This window comes from Mytilus californianus, unplaced genomic scaffold (assembly GCF_021869535.1).
Source record: "Mytilus californianus isolate M0D057914Y unplaced genomic scaffold, xbMytCali1.0.p SCAF_5, whole genome shotgun sequence".
NCBI classification, from domain to species: Eukaryota; Metazoa; Mollusca; class Bivalvia; order Mytilida; family Mytilidae; genus Mytilus; species Mytilus californianus.
The window spans coordinates 5,221,947-5,242,975 of NW_026262701.1; the positions used below are offsets into that span (position 1 = coordinate 5,221,947).

General features: G+C 31.6%; 1 protein-coding gene across 1 annotated transcript; it reads right to left on the reverse strand.

The window, feature by feature from the left end:
* Nucleotides 1-633: 633 nt before the first annotated feature.
* Nucleotides 634-4,295, reverse strand: LOC127702519 (zinc finger protein 431-like). The gene is made up of 2 exons (XM_052206750.1): nucleotides 4,215-4,295; nucleotides 634-3,471 (listed from the first exon to the last, which is right to left on the reverse strand). The coding sequence occupies exon 2, from the start codon at nucleotides 3,183-3,185 to the stop codon at nucleotides 1,086-1,088; it is 2,100 nt and encodes a 699-aa protein (XP_052062710.1). The 5' UTR covers nucleotides 3,186-3,471; nucleotides 4,215-4,295; the 3' UTR covers nucleotides 634-1,085.
* Nucleotides 4,296-21,029: the final 16,734 nt, after the last annotated feature.

Sequence of the window (21,029 nt, forward strand, 5' to 3'; positions counted from 1 at the left end):
TTAACAATTCTATATATATTCATGATGATTATAAACAAGAGGCTCTCAAGAGCCTGAATCGCTCACCTTAATTTTTTGCTTAACTCTTTCATCAATGATTATTTTTGCTTTTCAATATAAATTAATGAGTGGCTTAAAAATGCCATTTAAATGTTCTTTGTATCTGTCATATTTTCTTCAAAAGCAAAAAAAATGCATTTTACCCCTATGATCCATTTTAGCCATAGTGGCAATGTTTCTTGACGTACAAGGAAATAAAATTCATTATTTATACTAGATACTCTGAAACTCATAATTGATTCAGCAGTTTCAAAGGAGAAGATTTTTTAAAGTAAGCAAACAAGATGTACAAATTGTGAAAAAATTGTCTTTTAAAGGACAATAACTCCTTAAGGGGTCAATTGACAATTTTGGTCAAATTAAACTTATTTGTAGATCTTACTTTGCTGAACATTTTTGTGGTTTACAGTTTATCTTTATCTATAATAATATTCAAGATAATAACCAAAACTGCAAAATTTCCTTAAAATTACCAATTGAGTGGCAGCAACCCAACTATGAGTTGTTAGATTCATATGAAAATTTCAGGGCTGACAGAACTTGACCTTCATGACCTTATGAACATTTAGCTAGAAACAGATATTTTAATTTATCGCATTACACATGTGATTGTTATGCATGTAATGGAGTTATCTTCCATGCCAATAATATATATATCATCAAAGCCATGAATCTTAATAAATAACTTTCAACAAATCTGTAAATATTTTGCATACAACAAAATATATATTAAAGGAAAATAATGTCCTCTGAACCACTAGAAAACTTGTAATTACATTTTGTACTTATGAATTTAAACAGGACTTTATTTGTGGGGTTATTAATAATTAATAATTTTATTGTTTACAAAAATAAATTTCCAACAAAATATAAATTATCTATTGACTGGAACTTGTATAGTCTAACTATACTAAATCCTTGATGTACTAGTACTGTATCAGATCTTAGGCAAAACAATTTTTTTTATGTCATCAATGAATTAAAAAATTCTCATAGTATCCATGTACAAACAAGTGGATTTATATTTAAGTTTGTAAATCTGTTTCTTCATTCTCAGAGAAATATTTATCCTCCATGCTATAATCTCCATTCACATCCATGTCTTCATCAGAAGAATCTTCATCATAAGTTGATTCACTATCAGTTTCATTTGATTTAGAAATGTTATGTCTGACCATGGAAGATAACTCTGCATTAGACTCTTCATCGTCCGTGATTTTCTCTGCTGTATAAATGTTTTCAATGTCACTATCAGATGTCACTTCAGAATTTTTGTCTCTGCTCGTCAAGCAATTTTCTTTTTCGACTTGATCCATTATCATATCATTAAGTTTTGATTCCATTTTTGAATTTTTAAATCTAAGTGCCCGTAATGCACACAAGCCCTCCTTTCTGTGTCTCAGTAGATGTGGCATCCTTGTGTAAGTTTTTTCACAATACTCACACTGGTATGGCCGTTCACCAGAATGAATTCGTAAATGCCACTCCATGTTAGATTTTTCTGTAAATTTTTTTAAGCAGATGTCACACTGATATGGTTTTTCACCAGTGTGTGTTTTGAAATGGGTCTGTAAATCTTTTGGTGAAAAGAATCCTTTTTGACATACTCCACATGTATATTCTTTAATTTGCAAATGTACTCGTCTCACATGTGACAATAAATTACCTTTGGTGCTGAATTCTTTTCCGCAGTATTCACATTGGTAATCTTTTGTTCCAGCATGCATCATTAAATGTCTTTCCAAGTGATATTTACGAGTAAACATTTTGTCACACTGGTCACACTTGAAAGGCTTCACACCAGCATGCAGGCTAAGTATGTGTTCTTTCATTTGACGTTTAGTTTTAAACTCTTTTCTACAAACTTCACATGCATAGGTCATAACCCCATGCCTTGTGACATGCCTTTTTAATAGATATTCACTGTTAAATGTTTCATTACAAATACCGCAAACTAAATTTTCTAGCTCTTTCTTATGTACATTTTTAACATGTCGAATCAAATGATATCGCTGTGTAAATACTTTTTCACACTCTTCACATTTATGATTTCTTTCCCCGGTATGTATAACAGAATGTCTTCGTAATTCACTTGGTCGGCCAAAAGATTTACCACATAGCTTACAAACAACTCTGTCTTTTGGTTTGTACGTTTTAGTTTTGTTTCTTGATTTAGCATCTAAATCATTATCTGTTTTATATTCTTTAACTGTATTTGTATATGATGGGATATTTAATAAATTTCCATGCATTGGTTGTTTTTGAATGTCTTCCTCAGTTTTTTCTGAATCAGAATTTTCATGTTCCCGAATAATTCCAATATCTGAGTAGGTATCAACTGAACTTTTATTTTCTGAAATGTCAGCACAAGATACTGATACATCCTGTACATCAGCATCAATAGATTCAGTGATGGAGTTTGACTTCTCTGTTTTATCAGAATCAGTGATGGCGTTTGACTTCTCTGTTTTATCAGAATCGGTATTTGGAAGTGCAGTTTTCCATGATGGAATTTTCAATAAATATTTCTTCACTTCTCTTTCGAGAAGATCTTCGTCACACTTTGTAGTAATTTGCTGTGGTCTTCGTTTTGGAATGGTACTCTTTCTTCTGGACGTAAAAGTTTTTTGCTTTATTTCATTACCGTGGTTATGATTTTGTGAATTTCTATTATTATAAGTTTTTCCATGATTTATAGACCCTTGTTCAAATAATGGAATTTGTTCATATTCACTTGTAACTGATGTGATTGGGTCTAAAACTCCTTCACTCATCTGCTTTTGCAACTCATCTGATTGATGAAAATTTCTATTTAATTTACTTATTCCATTTGACACCATATTTCTAGAAAATGTGACATTACACTTTACATTTGGTACATTTAAAATACTACCATTTTTATAGTTTTTCTCTGAAGATGATATGCCAGTGTTGTTTCCATTGTCTAAGACAGGAGACTGGTACCAGTGACTTCTAGATGATTCTTCAGACTTCCATGAATCAGTATCATATTGAGAGAAGTTTAGTGAATTGAATTTGTCTGAAAACATCTTTTCACTTCCACCAACATTTTCTCTGTCTCCATATTTCATCCCTGTAAACCGATTTCCATTTTCTTGTGTCATTTCAAAGCAAGATTATTTTCTGTCTTAACTTTGAAATGTCTGAAAAGCCATTGGTTGTTATACTTTTTTTTATCAAATTGCAAGAAGAACAGTTTTTATTTTTTCTTCAAATGAGGTCATATTTTTTATCCAATCAAATAATTATAAGTGTTCAAGTTCACATCTGTGACAATGTTCAGTTTCTATCAATAATTTTAACTTTTTTTTAAGTTTCATCTCAACAAAAATGTGGCATTTCCTTATTTTAAAGTTTCCATATTATTCCAGCATCATAACCAGCAAACAACTGAAATTATAAAATACATGTACGTCAAATTAAAATTTAATAAATCATATAACTGAAAACAGATTTCTTTTTAATAAAATGCCATTATTTTTTATGTCATCAGGCAAAAAGATAATATGTTTAGATTTAGATATGAACTATATAGATTCCTTATACAAATTAATAGTTGTTTGCTTAGCATTAACTTGAAAATATTCAAAGTATACTTTTTCTTAGGTTAACATAAATGTAGCAGATTTATTATTTTGATCACCACAGCATTTATCTGCTGAATATTATCATGTGATTCAAATCTTTACAGAGAAGCAAACCACTTCTTAGCTTAGGCAATGCCTTAGTTCATTTCAAAATTCTGATATCTTATTGCTATTTGTCAACCATTACAGGCCATCATATACATTCCTGAAAAATATTGGTCACAAAGGGAAATTTCTGAAGCAACAATGCAAATCATTGCCATTGGTGAAGTGTTCCAGATTCAGATCTATTGAATTACAAATTTATACCACAGTGCATTCTACTTTCATCTAATTTTATATAAAACTGTTTTGACAGTATGACTAGGTAAACTCACAGACACTTGAGTCTAAAGAAAATAAACCAGTTTCTGTAAAACCCAAATGGTAAAAAAAATTACAGACAGGTGCTTATCTGGGCTCGTCTATCACCATTATTTCGGTCAGTTGATGTTAATTTGAAAGGAATTCTATGACGACTATCTTTCCTTTGTTAATAAATATTACCTGATATCACTGAAAGAATCAATATCATTTTAGAAACAAAGCTGTTAGATGTGCAAGAATAACAAAAATCAGAAATCAACATTAAAACCGGAAGTAGTGTAACTTTAGAGATCTAAAGATTTAGAAGGTCCGCTTTGAATATTTTCCGTGTTGAATGTACATATGGTAGTATAATAGTCCCAGCTTAAATGTTGTTTAGTTGATGAATTATATTTCGATAATTACTATAAACACCTTTAATATAACATTTTACTTCCAATCTATCTGAATAATTCAATGAATATACTTATGTCACTAATCGCATCAGAGACGTTTATCAAGGATTTTTTAATATACAGTACAGGTCTATAGTAAAAGGCATACATGTATGGTTAATTACAAAAATAACAAATAAAAAAAATGTTGGAGGAATTTGTATTTTATTCATAAAGAAGAGTCTAAATGTTCTTTCTTTTTCTTCTTACAGTCCCTTTTCAATGCATAAATGCAACACAAGCCAGACAAAAAAATAATTTTCCAAATAAAAATTTAATAAATATTTTAATTATCTAATTTAATTTCAATACACGGATGAGGGTTTGGGAATAATTGGTTCGTGTGATGCCTTTTTAAGAAGTTTACTATTTGAATAACATAGACGGTCAAACAAATCGTGCAACCGAGCAGGGACAGTCACCTAGACTGTCCCTGAACCGAGGAAGCAAAAAATATTTCAACCGTTTAAATACTTTTGCTTTCCTCTCATCAGAGACATATGATATGTATTATTGGTCTCTACTTACATTGATTCCTTTTAACATTCTTTTTTTTTTTTTTTTGTTGGATTTTGTTTTTTTGGATGGGGGTACCTCTTTCCTGACCTATATTCATCTTTGTTATCCATCACACATGAATGAATTAATAAAAGTGCTGCATAATTGATTTTTTCTATTTAATGTTTTAAAAAGAAAAACTTCATTTATGATACTTGAATTAATGTTCTATTTCTTCTTTTCTTCAATGTAAATATTCTTTGTTGTTCAACTGTACACTTGTTTTTAAGTGTTGTGAGTTGTAAGAAAAGATGGATTGATACTGAGTGGTTTAGGAAATATAACACCTTTTACTTCTTTATTTTCTCCAAGGTGACATTCTACAACAGAACATGCTAGCAAATGTCCAAATTACAAAGAAAAAGTGTAAAAATTACGTTTATTCTTGCGTATGATCTTTTATGACAAAGGCAGTCGTGTTTTCTACCTAGAAGCTGAAGATCGATTGAGGTTTTATTTTATATCTGTTATTTAGTAATAGGTATCTATGAAATATTTTATTTCTTTGTGATCTGGTAGCTTTGAAGTTACAAATTTTATTTTTCTGAAGGGAGCCTGCATGAGTTTTTTTGGCAAACCCATTAAGGACGTTATGCAATAGCTATCTGACACTGTGTGCATATAAAGTACAACCAACAGCAGTAATCTACAGAATAGTAATTATAATAGAACAAAATGGTCATTAATTTCCATATACATACAAGATGAAAGCATCTAAACTGCAAGTGTAAAAGTGCTAGATGCGCGAAGACAGTGGAACAATGTTTTAAGAATAATCTAGATATTTTCATCCTGGAATTCTTTTTTTTACAGAAAACAGATCCAATAGTATAGTGTACTGGACTCTTGATTTGAATCCCGTCTGTTCCAATGTATATATACAGATCTTGATCGAGATATGATACTTTTCACCAAAACAGGAAAACTCGGCATTCTCATTCTTTTTACGTCAAATAGATGTTTTTAATAAAAAAGAACTTCGGAAACACCAATATTATAAAGGGTTATTTTCATGTTCTAGTACTGATTTGATACCGCTGCATGTGTACAGTAAGTTTCCGAGAGTATCATCAGCTAAGTATAGCCAGTGCTTCGCGATACTGACATAATTTATATAGGATACATTTCCTTAATTCGATCGCCATTGGCTCAAACTATAGACCCTTACGTATTCATGTATATATGCACCATTGGCTCTCAAACTATAGATCCTTACGTATTCATGTATATATGCACCATTGGCTCAAACTATAGACCCTTACGTATTCATGTATATATGCACCATTGGCTCTCAAACTATAGACCCTTATGTATTCATGTATATATGCACCATTGGCTCTCAAACTGTAGACCCTTACGTATTCATGTATATATGCATCATTGGCTCTCAAACTATAGACCCTTACGTATTCATGTATATATGCACCATTGGCTCTCAAACTATAGATCCTTACGTATTCATGTATATATGCACCATTGGCTCAAACTATAGACCCTTACGTATTCATGTATATATGCACCATTGGCTCTCAAACTATAGACCCTACGTATTCATGTATATATGCACCATTGGCTCTCAAACTATAGACCCTTACGTATTCATGTATATATGCACCATTGGCTCTCAAACTATAGATCCTTACGTATTCATGTATATATGCACCATTGGCTCAAACTATAGACCCTTACGTATTCATGTATATATGCACCATTGGCTCTCAAACTATAGATCCTTACGTATTCATGTATATATGCACCATTGGCTCTCAAACTATAGACCCTCACGTATTCATGTATATATGCACCATTGGCTCTCAAACTATAGACCCTCACGTATTCATGTATATATGCACCATTGGCTCAAACTATAGATCCTCACGTATTCATGTATATATGTATATATGCACCATTGGCTCTCAAACTATAGACCCTTACGTATTCATGTATATATGCACCATTGGCTCTCAAACTATAGACCCTTACGTATTCATGTATATATGCACCATTGGCTCTCAAACTATAGATCCTTACGTATTCATGTATATATACACCATTGGCTCTCAAACTATAGACCCTTACGTATTCATGTATATATGCACCATTGGCTCTCAAACTATAGATCCTTACGTATTCATGTATATATACACCATTGGCTCTCAAACTATAGACCCTTACGTATTCATGTATATATGCACCATTGGCTCTCAAACTTTTGAGTTTGTGCATTCCTGATGAAGGGCTACTCCAGGAAAACGCGCCGGACGCACCAAATTTATAATGAGTTACTAGCATTTTCCGAGATATAATTTATTTTCTTCGATAGGACCCCAATGTTTCCCATAATTAACTAAATTAAACAGAGACTGTCTTGTGTCTTATAAAAAAAGAGTGGTTTGTCTCTTTGACCCTTAAATCAAATAAAACAATTTAGATTTCTGAAATTTTACACTCATTTGTGTTTGAATTTACGCTGAAATCCCTACGTTTGTCTATTTTCTTTGACACCAGGGTTAAGATTCTGTACGCCAGACGCGCATTTCGTCTACAAAAGACTGAAAAAGGATCTGAATATGGGAATATTTTTTTCGTTTTTTTTTTGACATATAGGGTTGTTTGAACTTATTTTTGCGTGATGTTCAGATAAACTAACTTTATTTTTAATAGCACACTCAAAATCTGTACAACGATTAGCACATACATGTACAATATTTTATTGAATATAAGATAATTAAAAAAAAAAAAAAGAAAAGAAAAAATGGAATATAACATGAGTAACTATATAACCACATAATCAATAATGTTCAGTGTTTGTTTACCATGCACCAGAAGCAGCATCATACATACATATATATATATATATATATAAATTTGGTGCAAGAGTTGTTGGATTAAAAAAAAGGATACAAAAAATTAAAGATAAATAGATAAATAATGAGGATTTTTTATTATTTTTTGTAAAAGGAGATAGTCGAACAAGATATCCACATTCCAACTATTCATTAACCAAATAAAATGATCCTTAAATAGCAGCCAACTTATCAAAGTTAACACAATAATCCGTATAGCACATAATAATAGTTTAGTTCTCTTCTTATTTAGTGAAGAACAATTTAGAAGAAAATTCATTTCCTTTTCGATTTCACTTTTTTTATTGTATGACATTAAGGGGATAAGGAATGGTTGCCAATGAAACAAATATTCATTAAAGACCAACAAGACAAGGATGTAGACAACTATAGGTCAACGAAAGACCTTCAACAATAAGCAAAAAACTGCATTATATAGTCGGCTGTTCAAAGCCGCGGGATAACCAAATGTGAAACAATTCAAAAGAAACAAAATACAACATCCTGTTTTAAACTCATAACATTTATCGAATACCAATTATGGTAAACAGCAACAAACGACAACCACTACACTACAATCTCATGGCAGAGAAGGCGGTGAAAACAGGCTTGCGAGCGCCAAGCACACAATGGCTTATTTCCCTTTAATCGTAAGTCAGTGGTAAAAAGTCCTATTTGGTATGACACAAAATAATAAACAGCATTTCGTTTCTAATATACATTTTCTGTGGTTTGTCACTTCCACTAATAAATCAAACGGTTTCAGGAGGGTGTGATGGGTCTTCACTTCTGTATTGTCTTTTTTAAACATTATTTTTTTATCTATTCTTTTTTTAGCCCCCCCCCCCCCCCCCCCCCCCCAAAAAAAAAAAAATAAAAATATTCTCTATTTTTTATTTTTAGCAAGAGTCTCTATTCTGGTAACCCCATCCATTCTCTAATGTAAGCAGTTTGAAAAAAGTGTTCGAATTTATGCCGAAACAGCCTTGACTAAGTTAGACTCGAAGTAATAATAAGCGATTTTGTGTTTTCGATTAATGTCTATACGGAATGTTTATTTTATGTCTTTACCCATTCGTATGTATGCATCCATCCCATGCTTTTTAAAACCACAAGGGTACAAACAGTGACGTTTAAAACCACAAGTGTACAAAAAGTGACGTTTCAAACAATACGGATATGCAGGAGTAATTTTTATTATCTCATCGTCCTGCATCGAATGACTGTATAAGGAATTTCGATTGGCTTTAGACGTCGCTCTCATTCTTGCTTTGTTTTGCATTCTGATGCACGTTGAAAGATAATTTAATATTCTACACTACTATTGAAGTATAATTATTTCTCCTTTTATTCATCCGATTAAAAAGAGCTGTCTTAATGACAGTGTACAAGTTTCCAATTTAGAACGTGTATTGGTTTTTGATTGAACCACGTGCAAACACTTGATTTTTGATGTTAGAAGTCATTGATTCTCCTGTCAAAAGCAATATGTGCAATGTAAGCGCACCTGTTTAAGACAGCACGACAAAGCGATTCCTCGTATTAATTTTCATAATCAAAAGAAAACTAAAATGAGTCTTGTTAATGGGCGCCAATAGTAAATTTCTTGAGAAAGGACTGTTGCATTCTTTATTATAAGTATTGTAATTACAACTCGTTTGACTTTATACTACATGTAACTACTTATATCTTATTTATTGTTGTAAAAGTACAAAGGAGAGGCAAACATTATAAGTCATATAGATGAGGGACAAAAGAGGGTTGTTCGATTTCATTAATTTCGAAAAATGACACCATTATTACTGTGGATTGTATTTCAGCATTGTAATTAGATTTATAAGAAAGAAATGAATGTAAAAATGACTTATTGGAATCGTTTCACCGAAAACTCTCAATATTACAAAATAATAACTGTTGGAACCTCAGATTCGTGTTATTTTCTTATTTCTTCAGTTTTTCAAAGTGAAGATGCAAGTGAATACAGCGTTTAATGGTAGTAGCTTTAATTCCATTATGTATCCTATTAACTTGTTCTACTTTGAAATAATAGCGTTTAAAATACCTCACAAACACAGGAATTTGAAGTAACAGGTTCACACTTACAACATAAAATTTTATTGCACGTCATTGCGTTGTCTTCTAAGTTTTCTTCTCCTTTGTTGAAATTCTGTTGAATAGGATATTGATAACTGAAAACCCGGGGAAAAGTCAACAATTAGAAAAGCATCATCCTATTACAGACGGTTCATACAAGACAAATTTCAGAGCTCTTACAATAACAAAATGATGGGTATCTCAGTCTACTTCATACAAAACCTTTTATACCGATTTCAATGTGCATCCAACGTGATATTCCAAAACCTTCATAGACACAGAAACATCTAAAATCAAACTTAGATAATACTAATCAACTGTATAGACAACAGAGACATCTAAAATCAGACTAAGATCATACAAATCAACTGTATAGACAACAGATACAACTTAAATCAGACTAAGATAATACAAATCAACCGTATAGACAACAGAGACATCTAAAATCAGACTTAGATAAAACAAATCAACTGTATAGACAACAGATACAACTAAAATCAGACTTAGATCATACAAATCAACTGTATAGACAACAGAGACATTTTAAATCAGACTAAGATAATACAAATAAACTGTATAGACAACAGAGACAACTAAAATCAGACTTAGATAATACAAATGAACTGTATAGACAACAGAGACATCTAAAATCAGACTTTAATAATACAAATCAACTGTATAGACAACAGAGACATCTTAAATCAGACTTAGATAATACAAATCAACTGTATAGACAACAGAGACATCTAGATAAAATCAGACTTAGATAATACAAATCAACTGTATAGACAACAGATACATCTAGATAAAATCAGACTTAGATAATACAAATCAACTGTATAGACAACAGAGACATCTAAAATCAGACTTAGATCATACAAATCAACTGTATAGACAACAGAGACATCTAGATAAAATCAGACTTAGATAATACAAATCAACTGAATAGACAACAGATACATCTAGATAAAATCAGACTTAGATAATACAAATCAACTGTATAGACAACAGAGACACACGTAAATCAGACTTAGATCATACAAATCAACTGTATAGACAACAGAGACATCTAAAATCGGACTTTAATAATACAAATTAACTGTATAGACAACAGAGACATCTTAAATCAGACTTAGATAATACTAATCAACTGTATAGACAACAGAGACAACGTAAATCAGACTTAGATAATACAAATCAACTGTATAGACAACAGAGACATCTAAATCAGACTTATATAATACAAGTCAACTGTATAGACAACAGAGACAACTTAAATCAGATTAAGTTAATACCAATCAACTGTATAGACAACAGATACATCTAGATAAAATCAGACTTAGATAATACAAATCAACTGTATAGACAACAGAGACATCTAGATAAAATCAGACTTAGATAATACAAATCAACTGTATAGACAACAGAGACATCTAAAATCAGACTAAGATAATACAAATCAACTGTATAGACAACAGAGACATCTAAAATCAGACTTAGATAATACAAATCAACTGTATAGACAACATACAACTTAAATCAGATTTAGATAATACAAATCAACTGTATAGACAACAGAGACATCTAGATAAAATCAGACTTAGATAATACAAATCAACTGTATAGACAACAGATACATCTAGATAAAATCAGACTTAGATAATACAAATCAACTGTATAGACAACAGAGACATCTAAAATCAGACTTAGATCATACAAATCAACTGTATAGACAACAGAGACATCTAGATAAAATCAGACTTAGATAATACAAATCAACTGAATAGACAACAGATACATCTAGATAAAATCAGACTTAGATAATACAAATCAACTGTATAGACAAAAGAGACATCTGAAATTAGACTCGGACAATAAAGAACAGCTGTAAAAGACAAACAGAGAAATCTAAAATTAGACTAAGACAATAAAGATCTCTGCGACAACAGAGAAAACCGAAAATCAAAAGCCTTTTATATAGACAACACATCCTAGCTTACATCAAACTTTGACAATACCCATAAATTACATAGACAACAAAGCCATCTTAAACCCTACTGTATAGACTTGGATAAAACAAATTAACATTACAGCTACATAAACAATTAGAAGACTGAACACAATATAAATTAACCTTACAGACAAGCGAAAATATATCTAAAATTAGAAAGTCTGAATCTGAGACAAAACAAATCAATTATACAGAAACCAAAGACACGTGAAACTTGAAATTCTTAAGCTAAAATAATGCAAATCAAATGTATAGGCATCGTGATATCTGAAATCAAAATTCAGTATTTTAAGGACATAAACTGCAAAATAGACTGAGACAATAAGAAAGACTATATGATAAAAGTTCCGAAAATTTATTTTGGGGCCCTCGATCGGAAACACGTGACTGCTTTGCAGATTGGCTACGTGGCCCTGGTGTACTGCACAGGACTTCGTTTTTGTATGGTTGTTCTTTGCAAATTGTGGCCTCGTGTTTCTTATGTATTATGACTCTGTCCTGTGCATTGAGGCTCCATACTTATGGTGTATGGTGACTTTGCGCTGTGTGTAGTGTCCTCTGTAATTGTGGCGTCCTGTTTCTGGTGACTTTGTAGTGAATGCAGTGTCCTCGGTAATTGTGGCGTCCTGTTTCTGGTATACTGAGTTATTTTGTTATTGTATGGAGTGTCCTATGTGATTAATTCTTTTGTGTTTAAATCAAGACAAGGACACAATTAAGACATCTATATGACACATAATCACGAATAGACTACAAAAATTAATTCTCAATACACCAGAAATTAACGTGACGACACATTTCGATAAAGACAAGATTCCATAATGTAGTGATATGCGTCAAAACAAAGAAAAAAACTTTCAAATAATAATGCTTTCAAATTATGTACACTTTTTTCGTCAATGAAGGTCCTTCAATATTTTAACTACAAAATTATCATCGAAAAGATAATTTCATCACTCGAAGAGGAGAACAAAAGAAAATATCAAGACTATTTATTTACTCTCATTATTTTCTTTCAATTTATTTTTTTCTGTTTGAGTTGTTAAGATAGATGTTCACCAGCACTAATACACGTTAATAAACAATTAGTTTCAAGTGTTCCGTTAAATATGCACACATTCCATAGTCACGTATCATTACAAAGTTCCATTTGAGCTCGTAGACGGAAGGATTGATGCGAACACAAGTGAAATCTACAACTGGTAACAAATGAGCCTGTCAATCAACACAAAATTAACAACTGCAGAACAAGTTTATTTGTTATGATAAACACAGCGTATTTGTTTACCATGTTCTCTTTGAGTATTTGGTTTCCATTATTCTTTCACACTTTGCAAATTGACTTATTATTAGTCATAAATACAGGTAAAATAGTTTTGTTTGAGGTATGTTATCTAGCTTAATTTGCAGGTTATATCTTGGCTTGTATGTGGAATTGTCCGGAATTATAAACAGACGGCCCACTCTGGCCATTATAGGTCGTGATGTGTCTATGTCATTCTGAGCCAACTGTGTCAACTTGTTCTTTTTGTTTGGTATCAGTCATCTTCAGTATTTAGATATATTTTCCCTCGTCGAATTTTACATCCTATTAGTACCAGATCTGTGAAGCAATAGGATCTGTGTTCCCGATTTCCATTCAACTTTCCATGTACAGTAGATTTGTGCCTGCTTTTCCGATTGCCTTGACACTTGTGTACAGCAGCTTTTGAACTGTATTACTTGTTGTATATGCAGTACCGATATAGCTGGTAATAGGGTATGAATTTATCAAAAATAGGATGTTTCAAAACCACAAAAAAATAATTAACTAAAGTTAAGTCTGGAAAACAATAATTTTTTTATTAATCGCTTAACAAGTCAGGTGTTCAAACTTTAGAGCCCGATTATCGTACTCCGAAATCAACCAATCAAAATACTACAGCTGGAATTGGTGTTTCGATCACAAGTATTGTACTCCGAGTACTAAGTAAAGTTTTATGACCGTAAAACCGATATGATACAATTCAAACGAGAAAGTTAACGATGTCAACAACTTGACTACACCATCTTAAAAGAGAGGTGATAGATACCAAAGAGACATACAGACTAGATAAGTAGAAAATAAACTCACAACGCCATGGCTAACAAAAAGAAAAAGACTAACAGACAAACAATAGTACACAAAACACTACATAAAAACCTGAAGACTGAGCAACACGAACCCCACCAAAAACTGTGGGTGATCTCGAGTGCTCTGGAAGGGTAAGCAGATCTTGCTCTCAACATGTGGCACCCGTCGTGAATATTATTCAGTGATACTATTTCACGGTTTTGTAGTAATTATTGATTTTTAGGCCTGTAGTGGAATGTACTTTTGAGTGGGATAAGGGCAATTTGTTATATTTTTTATCTTCTTCCCTTCTAACAGATATATAATCAAAATATAAATTACCAATATACAACACACAATTACAGTGTGTTTAGAATACGTATTTTACTGATAGACTATTTAGGAGATTTATCAAACGGATCATTTTTCAATATAGCGGATATGTTACCAGTATAGAATTATTCAAACATATAAATAAAGGATGATATGCGTGGTAACAGGTATTAGACAGCAACCAATCCATAATTATGAAGTTTACCACAATACTAATAGCGAGGTCACCATACGGCCTTCCCTTCAACATGAAAAGCTTCAAATCGCCCTAAGTCTATAGAAAACTGAGTATCGAGATATTCTACGGAACCACCAGTTACTGAAACTAACCGTTTAAACTTTTAAAAACACGAACTATGAATGACAGGCGACAGCCAGTGAAGAGACCGTCAAGGAATAGGTGTCAACATCCTGTCAGTATCGTGCACGCTGGTGAATTGTTTATATCTATGATATCTATTGACGTGAGCTCACTTTCGATTTTTATACATTTTAGATTTTACGTTTCCGAGGTATGGGGTTTTATTCATTAAAAAGGGGGTTTGGATTTTCCAGTTTTCGTACAATAACTCAAAAATGCTTTGATCAGTTTTCTTGAAACTTTGGTGAATTATTTATATCTATAGACGTAAGCTCCCTTTCGATTTTTTAAATTTTGGATTTTACGTTTCCGAGTTATGGGGTTTTATTCATTAAAAAGGGGAATTTTCCAGTTTTCGGTCAATAACTAAAAAAATGCTTTGAGCAGTTTTCATGAAACTTTGGTGACTGTTGTATATCTATTAAAATAAACTCCCTTTAGTTTTTTATAAATTTCTGATATGACATTGAGAAGTTATGGGACTTTATTCTTTGAAAAAGCGACGGCATATCATGCGCTCATGGCGCAGCTCTTTATTGGAATACGTGTTTGTTTTAAACGTTTAACAGTCATCATTACATTGCACAAAGTTATATGCAAATGTAATATGCGTATAGTATATCATTTGGCTGAACAGGTTACGGGGATTCTCTAATTGTTATTACTGAAATAAAGCTAAATTTATAGTTGTTCAGCAGTTCGTAATACATCATTGACGAAACCGAATCTTGACTTTTTGCTCTTCAACATTTCAGGAAAGTGCCTAAATGTTCCTTGAGGAAACCATTGAAATCGTTTGATGTTACTATTAGAAAAAGAAATCTTTAAAATTATATGACCGGAAAGTGCTTGAACATATGTTTTGTTCTGTTTTACTTTATTCATTTCCTCTCGTTTTGCACTATGTAAATTAGAAGTACAAGTGTAACTGTCAAACGCGCCATTTCTTTTCTAGTGTTGATGAAATTAGCGAGCTATTAACCCGAAACTTCCGAACGTTCATTTCAGCTATCGTCTGTTGTTGCCGCACGCGCTAGGATTATTAATTTTAAAACAATTAAGAGAAAGTGATTATGTTTCGCTACAAGTTGATGATAATGATCTCTTTTACCGGATGCAAATTTGAATTTCTGCATTACAGAGATTTAGCTGTCAACTCGTGTGAGGTGTTAACAGATGTCTACATAAAAGATGGATAGAATCATTTGCTGATACTTTGTTCTACAAAGACACGTCAAATGTCTTGTTTTTTGTTATGTAATTACGAAATTAAGGGAATTTATATATGACGTGTGCATTTTTCGTTATATTTGAAGTATATGTGCTATAAAGGCCTTCCTCAATTTTTGTTATTTTCTGTCATATTTTCTGTGACTTGTTTTCTTTACCCTTATACATGTTAAGAATTTTGGTGTTGAAGTCTCAAATGGTCCCTATTAAATTTTATTTTTTCACTCTTGCAATGTAGAACTTACCATATCATATAGTTGCCTGACATAACTCTTATATTATCGAGTACTAGATGTTGACTTGTAGATGTCTTTTGGTTTTCATGTTGTTGGGTTGATGTCTTATTGACGTTTACCTCACATATATATGAGTTTTTATATTTTCCCCTTATACGTATATGTTTTCCTTTTTACAATCCATGCCATCGTTTGTTCTGTTAATGAAATACGGCTTAGTTTGGTGAAAAGCTTAAGAAATACGCCTTAGTTTGGTGAAAAGCTTAAGAAATACGCCTTAGTTTGGTGAAAAGCTTAAGAAATACGCCTTAGTTTGGTGAAAAGCTTAAGAAATACGCCTTAGTCTGGTGAAAAGCTTAAGAAATACGCCTTAGTCTGGTGAAAAACTTAAGAAATACGCCTTAGTCTGGTGAAAAACTTAAGAAATACGCCTTAGTTTGGTGAAAAGCTTAAGAAATACGCCTTAGTTTGGTGAAAAGCTTAAGAAATACGCCTTAGTTTGGTGAAAAACTTAAGAAATACGCCTTAGTCTGGTGAAAAACTTAAGAAATACGCCTTAGTTTGGTGAAAAACTTAAGAAATACGCCTTAGTTTGGTGAAAAGCTTAAGAAATACTGTTAAGGCTGTTATAAGTAAATGAAATACTGTTAAGTCTGTTATAAGTAAATGAAATACTGTTAAGTCTGTTATAAGTAAATGAAATACTGTTAAGTCTGTTATAAGTAAATGAAATACTGTTACGTCTGTTATAAGTAAATGAAATACTGTTAAGTCTGTTATAAGTAAATGAAATACTGTTAAGTCTGTTATAAGTAAATGAAATACTGTTAAGTCTGTTATAAGTAAATGAAATACTGTTAAGCCTGTTATAAGTAAATGAAATACTGTTAAGCCTGTTATAAGTAAATGAAATACTGTTAAGGCTGTTATAAGTAAATGAAATACTGTTAAGTCTGTTATAAGTAAATGAAATACTGTATGTTTGTGATAAGCTTGTGCAGTACTGTTAGGTATTATATTAAAGTTTATGAAATACTTTTAATTTTTTTATAAGCTTCTGATATACTGTTTAGTTTATTATAATGCATTTGAAATACTGTTTAATGTATCATAAGCTTTTGAAATACTTTGTAGTTTATAATAAGCTTTTAAATTACTGTTCCCACTGGACTTTAAGCAAACATATATCAATCAATCATTTGAAATAATGTTTAGGTTATTATTAGCATTTGAAATATTTTTTAGATTGAGATTAGCTTTTGAATATGAGGTAAAGGAGATTTCGGGTATACGTAAAGGAGTTTAGTCAGAAATATATATAGTCTCTGATTTAACATACAGCAAGCCAACAACACAATAACTGAAAATAATAGCTAGAGGAAATGTATTCATCTCACAAAAGTTAATAGTTTTGAATGTTTTAATATGAACCAAAAACATATTCTTAAAATAATTTCAACTACATTATCTCAACCCTGGCATGGACATCGTCATTATATTACCTTTTGATGAGCATCAAAATATATTTTTATTTTTTTCAATAAATGACTTTTAATATCATGGAGAGTCAATTAAGATTGTATATATGATAATTAATAGTAATGATTTGATAAATTTCTTAAGATCTCATTAAATACTTTTGATGTAATAGTTGATAGTAATGATTTAAAAAAAATGACCGTGCGTGGAAATCATAATATGAAATGCAAGCAATATTGACCTGAATGACCAGCAAAATGTTATGGTCACTTGCTTTCATTTAGTTTTATATTTTCAAAAAAAAAGGAAATAATAGTTGACACATTACACGTTGAGTTTGTTATCGCATGGATTTATCCTATTAATATATGATCACGCCTGGTAAACCATTAAATCTCAACCAAATGGTTAAGCGAGACAAAAGTTTACTGGCACTTCCCGTTGAGCTTTTCTGGTACAAAATATCAAAAATATAGATAGGGTAGGTCGACTTTTCGTCAATTTATTGTCAATCTGTAAATATTTTGTTATATAGGAGAATGTCATGCCATAGATAACTGAATGAGATCTTGTCTCGTTTATTACTCGGACCAATATAATTCAAAATAAGACCGAAATCACTTTTTCCCCGCAGGTAAGTGAGTTTTTGACAAAATGACAGTGAGTTCACCAATAAAGCTAACGTATATATCAGTATATAAGTGTTTTTCTTAACCAGTATGAACGTATAATAACAGTTTTTCCTATTTCTGTACGAATATGATTTTATTAAGCTGAATTTGTTATGAATTATGTCATGTTGAGATTGTCTGGTATCGGTTGTGATATTCTGGAACAATGTTGAGAGCTTCTGTTGAATAAAATTTCAACTAGCAAATTGTCAATCGGACACGACCGTCAAAATTTTCACTATCATGATTTTGTCATGCGTTTTCACTTCGATTTGTCTGAAATATATTATATATGTTTATAAAGCTCCGTTAAGTGCATGCATTGAAACTATTTTATTGATATCGACAATGTATATTACATATATTCAATAAACTAAAATTCTACATTTTATACATGTTTAAAGGCATCTTTTGCAAACTTACTGATTATAAGACTTTATTTTTACACTTTTTAAGATAGAATAAATAAAAAAAAAAACAGAGTGTAAGGACATAATTATGAAAAATAAATAAATAACTGAAATGGTCAATTTGCCATAAGAAATATTGCAAGCCTGTATCTTGAGAATTATAGGATTTCCCAGATTTGAAGCGGGCGGAAAATTTATATAAAATAGCTTAAACACAGGTGACAGAGATTGCATTTTTTCAATATGACTAAAAATTCCATGGGAAACTGAATTTCTACATTTCACAACAGGTTGCTATTTTAAACGTATTAATACATAGAAAATAATGAAAAATCAAATTAGCCCCCTCCATGTTGAACGTCAGCGTAAATATAAACAATCTAAAATACACACAGAAAATGAGAGAGTTTTCTGCAATATGGAAACGGACGATTGACAACAGTAATTAAATAATATCCCAATGGAATTTCTCAGATTATCAAGTATTTAGCATGATAATATGGACCATTTGTGTCAAATTTATGATGACAAAATATTTCTTGTTGCACATTTTATGTCGTTTTGCATTACGTAATTCCAGTACTTGACGTCTTATTTCAATATGCTAAGATGTAGTCTTTAAAGTATTAATGAGGAAAACAGTAGTCACTATATAATGAGACGAGTGCGGCAGATTACAAGCTTTTAACACTAAATTATACATGACAGCACCAGACGTTGTTCTATTAGTGCAATTCGAAACACTACATTTTTTCTCCTACTCTCTCTTATATTGAACCTCGGGTTATTTTTAAAGACTTATCCTCCAATAAAAGGAACACGAGTTTTGTTTTAAATTGATTTGAATATTTACATTTCTCTAACTTTTTTTGCAGCAGTAAATCTCTACATAAAACCTTCGCCCTCTTTGGTTTAAAATGATTATTTTGTGCATTTTATTCACAAGAATAAGAACGTGTTTAAGTATCTGAGGCAATTACAAGCATGCATTGAGTTTATGTATTTCTTTCGAGCTATATCTTATATTTGTTATATATACTAGTAGTATCCTAATTCGCTATGTTTTGCGCCTCCTTTTTTAACGATAACTGGAAGTCAGTGGAATGATAATTATAGATGGTTAACTACACATTGATATCGTCAAACACCAGCTAGGAGCCACATAACAATGTAGACCGTCAGCTTGGAGCCACATAACAATGTAAACCGTCAGCTTGGAGCCACTTAACAATGTAGACCGCTATGCGTCGAGTCGATCTATACGCAGAAAATCCTATAATATATGTTTGTTATGTTATTTCTGTTTTTTCGTTCCCGCCCTTCAACAGTTTTACGCTTAGTTGTCCCTGAGAATAGTATACTAACAATATTTTATGTCCCAAGTTGTCCTAAATAATTTGATAAGTTCTGCTATCATATTGTTAAGTCGCTGATAAGTTCTGCATATTCACGTCTCAAAGCCGTGATACGAGAATTACGAAGCGACTATAGATACAGGAAAGTACGACAAATGTTGTGATAGCAGACAGACGTCACAGAAATGATTTGATATCATGATGATGTTAGTCTAACGGCCGTCAGATTATGATGTGATAGCAGACAAACTTCCTCAAAATGTTTTGATACTTGTAACTAGAATTAAAGATGCGTTAGTTGGATGATGAGAGCTTCAAAAAGATAATTGTATGGTAGCAGGTTGAGCAAACAGACGTTATACAAAACGTGTGATAAGAACAGAAAAACAATCATAAGATGTGATAGTTTTCAGTAAATGTTGTGGTAACAGCGTCAATCATGCAGATGATGCAGAAGTCATAAAAGCCAATATGATAATGTGATTATATAAACAAATTTAAACTAATGTTGTTTAGATTATAAGATATTCAGGAAACAAAAACAGTTAAATACATTGATCAGGGGTGATGGTAGTAAGAATTATAATTCAATGCTATAGTATAATACCATACAAATGTCTGTATAGTAAAATGTCTTAGTATAAGCAAACTTTAGTTCAATGTTACAGTAGCATACGAATGTCTGTCAGATGTCATAGTTTAATACAAACATAAGTCTAATGTAATGATAGTGTCAAATATCAGCCATGTGTTTTGATATTAGCAGAAAATAGTGATGACAATGATGTAGACAAATGTCAGTTAGTACTTTCAGACAAAGATCAATCCAGTGTGATAGCAGTATACACTACAGTCACTCATGTGTGATAGCAGTATACATCACAG

Coding starts and splice junctions, on each gene's coding strand:
- LOC127702519 (XM_052206750.1), bottom strand. CDS start 3,185: ATGACACAAGAAAATGGAAATCGGTTTACAGGGATGAAATATGGAGAC.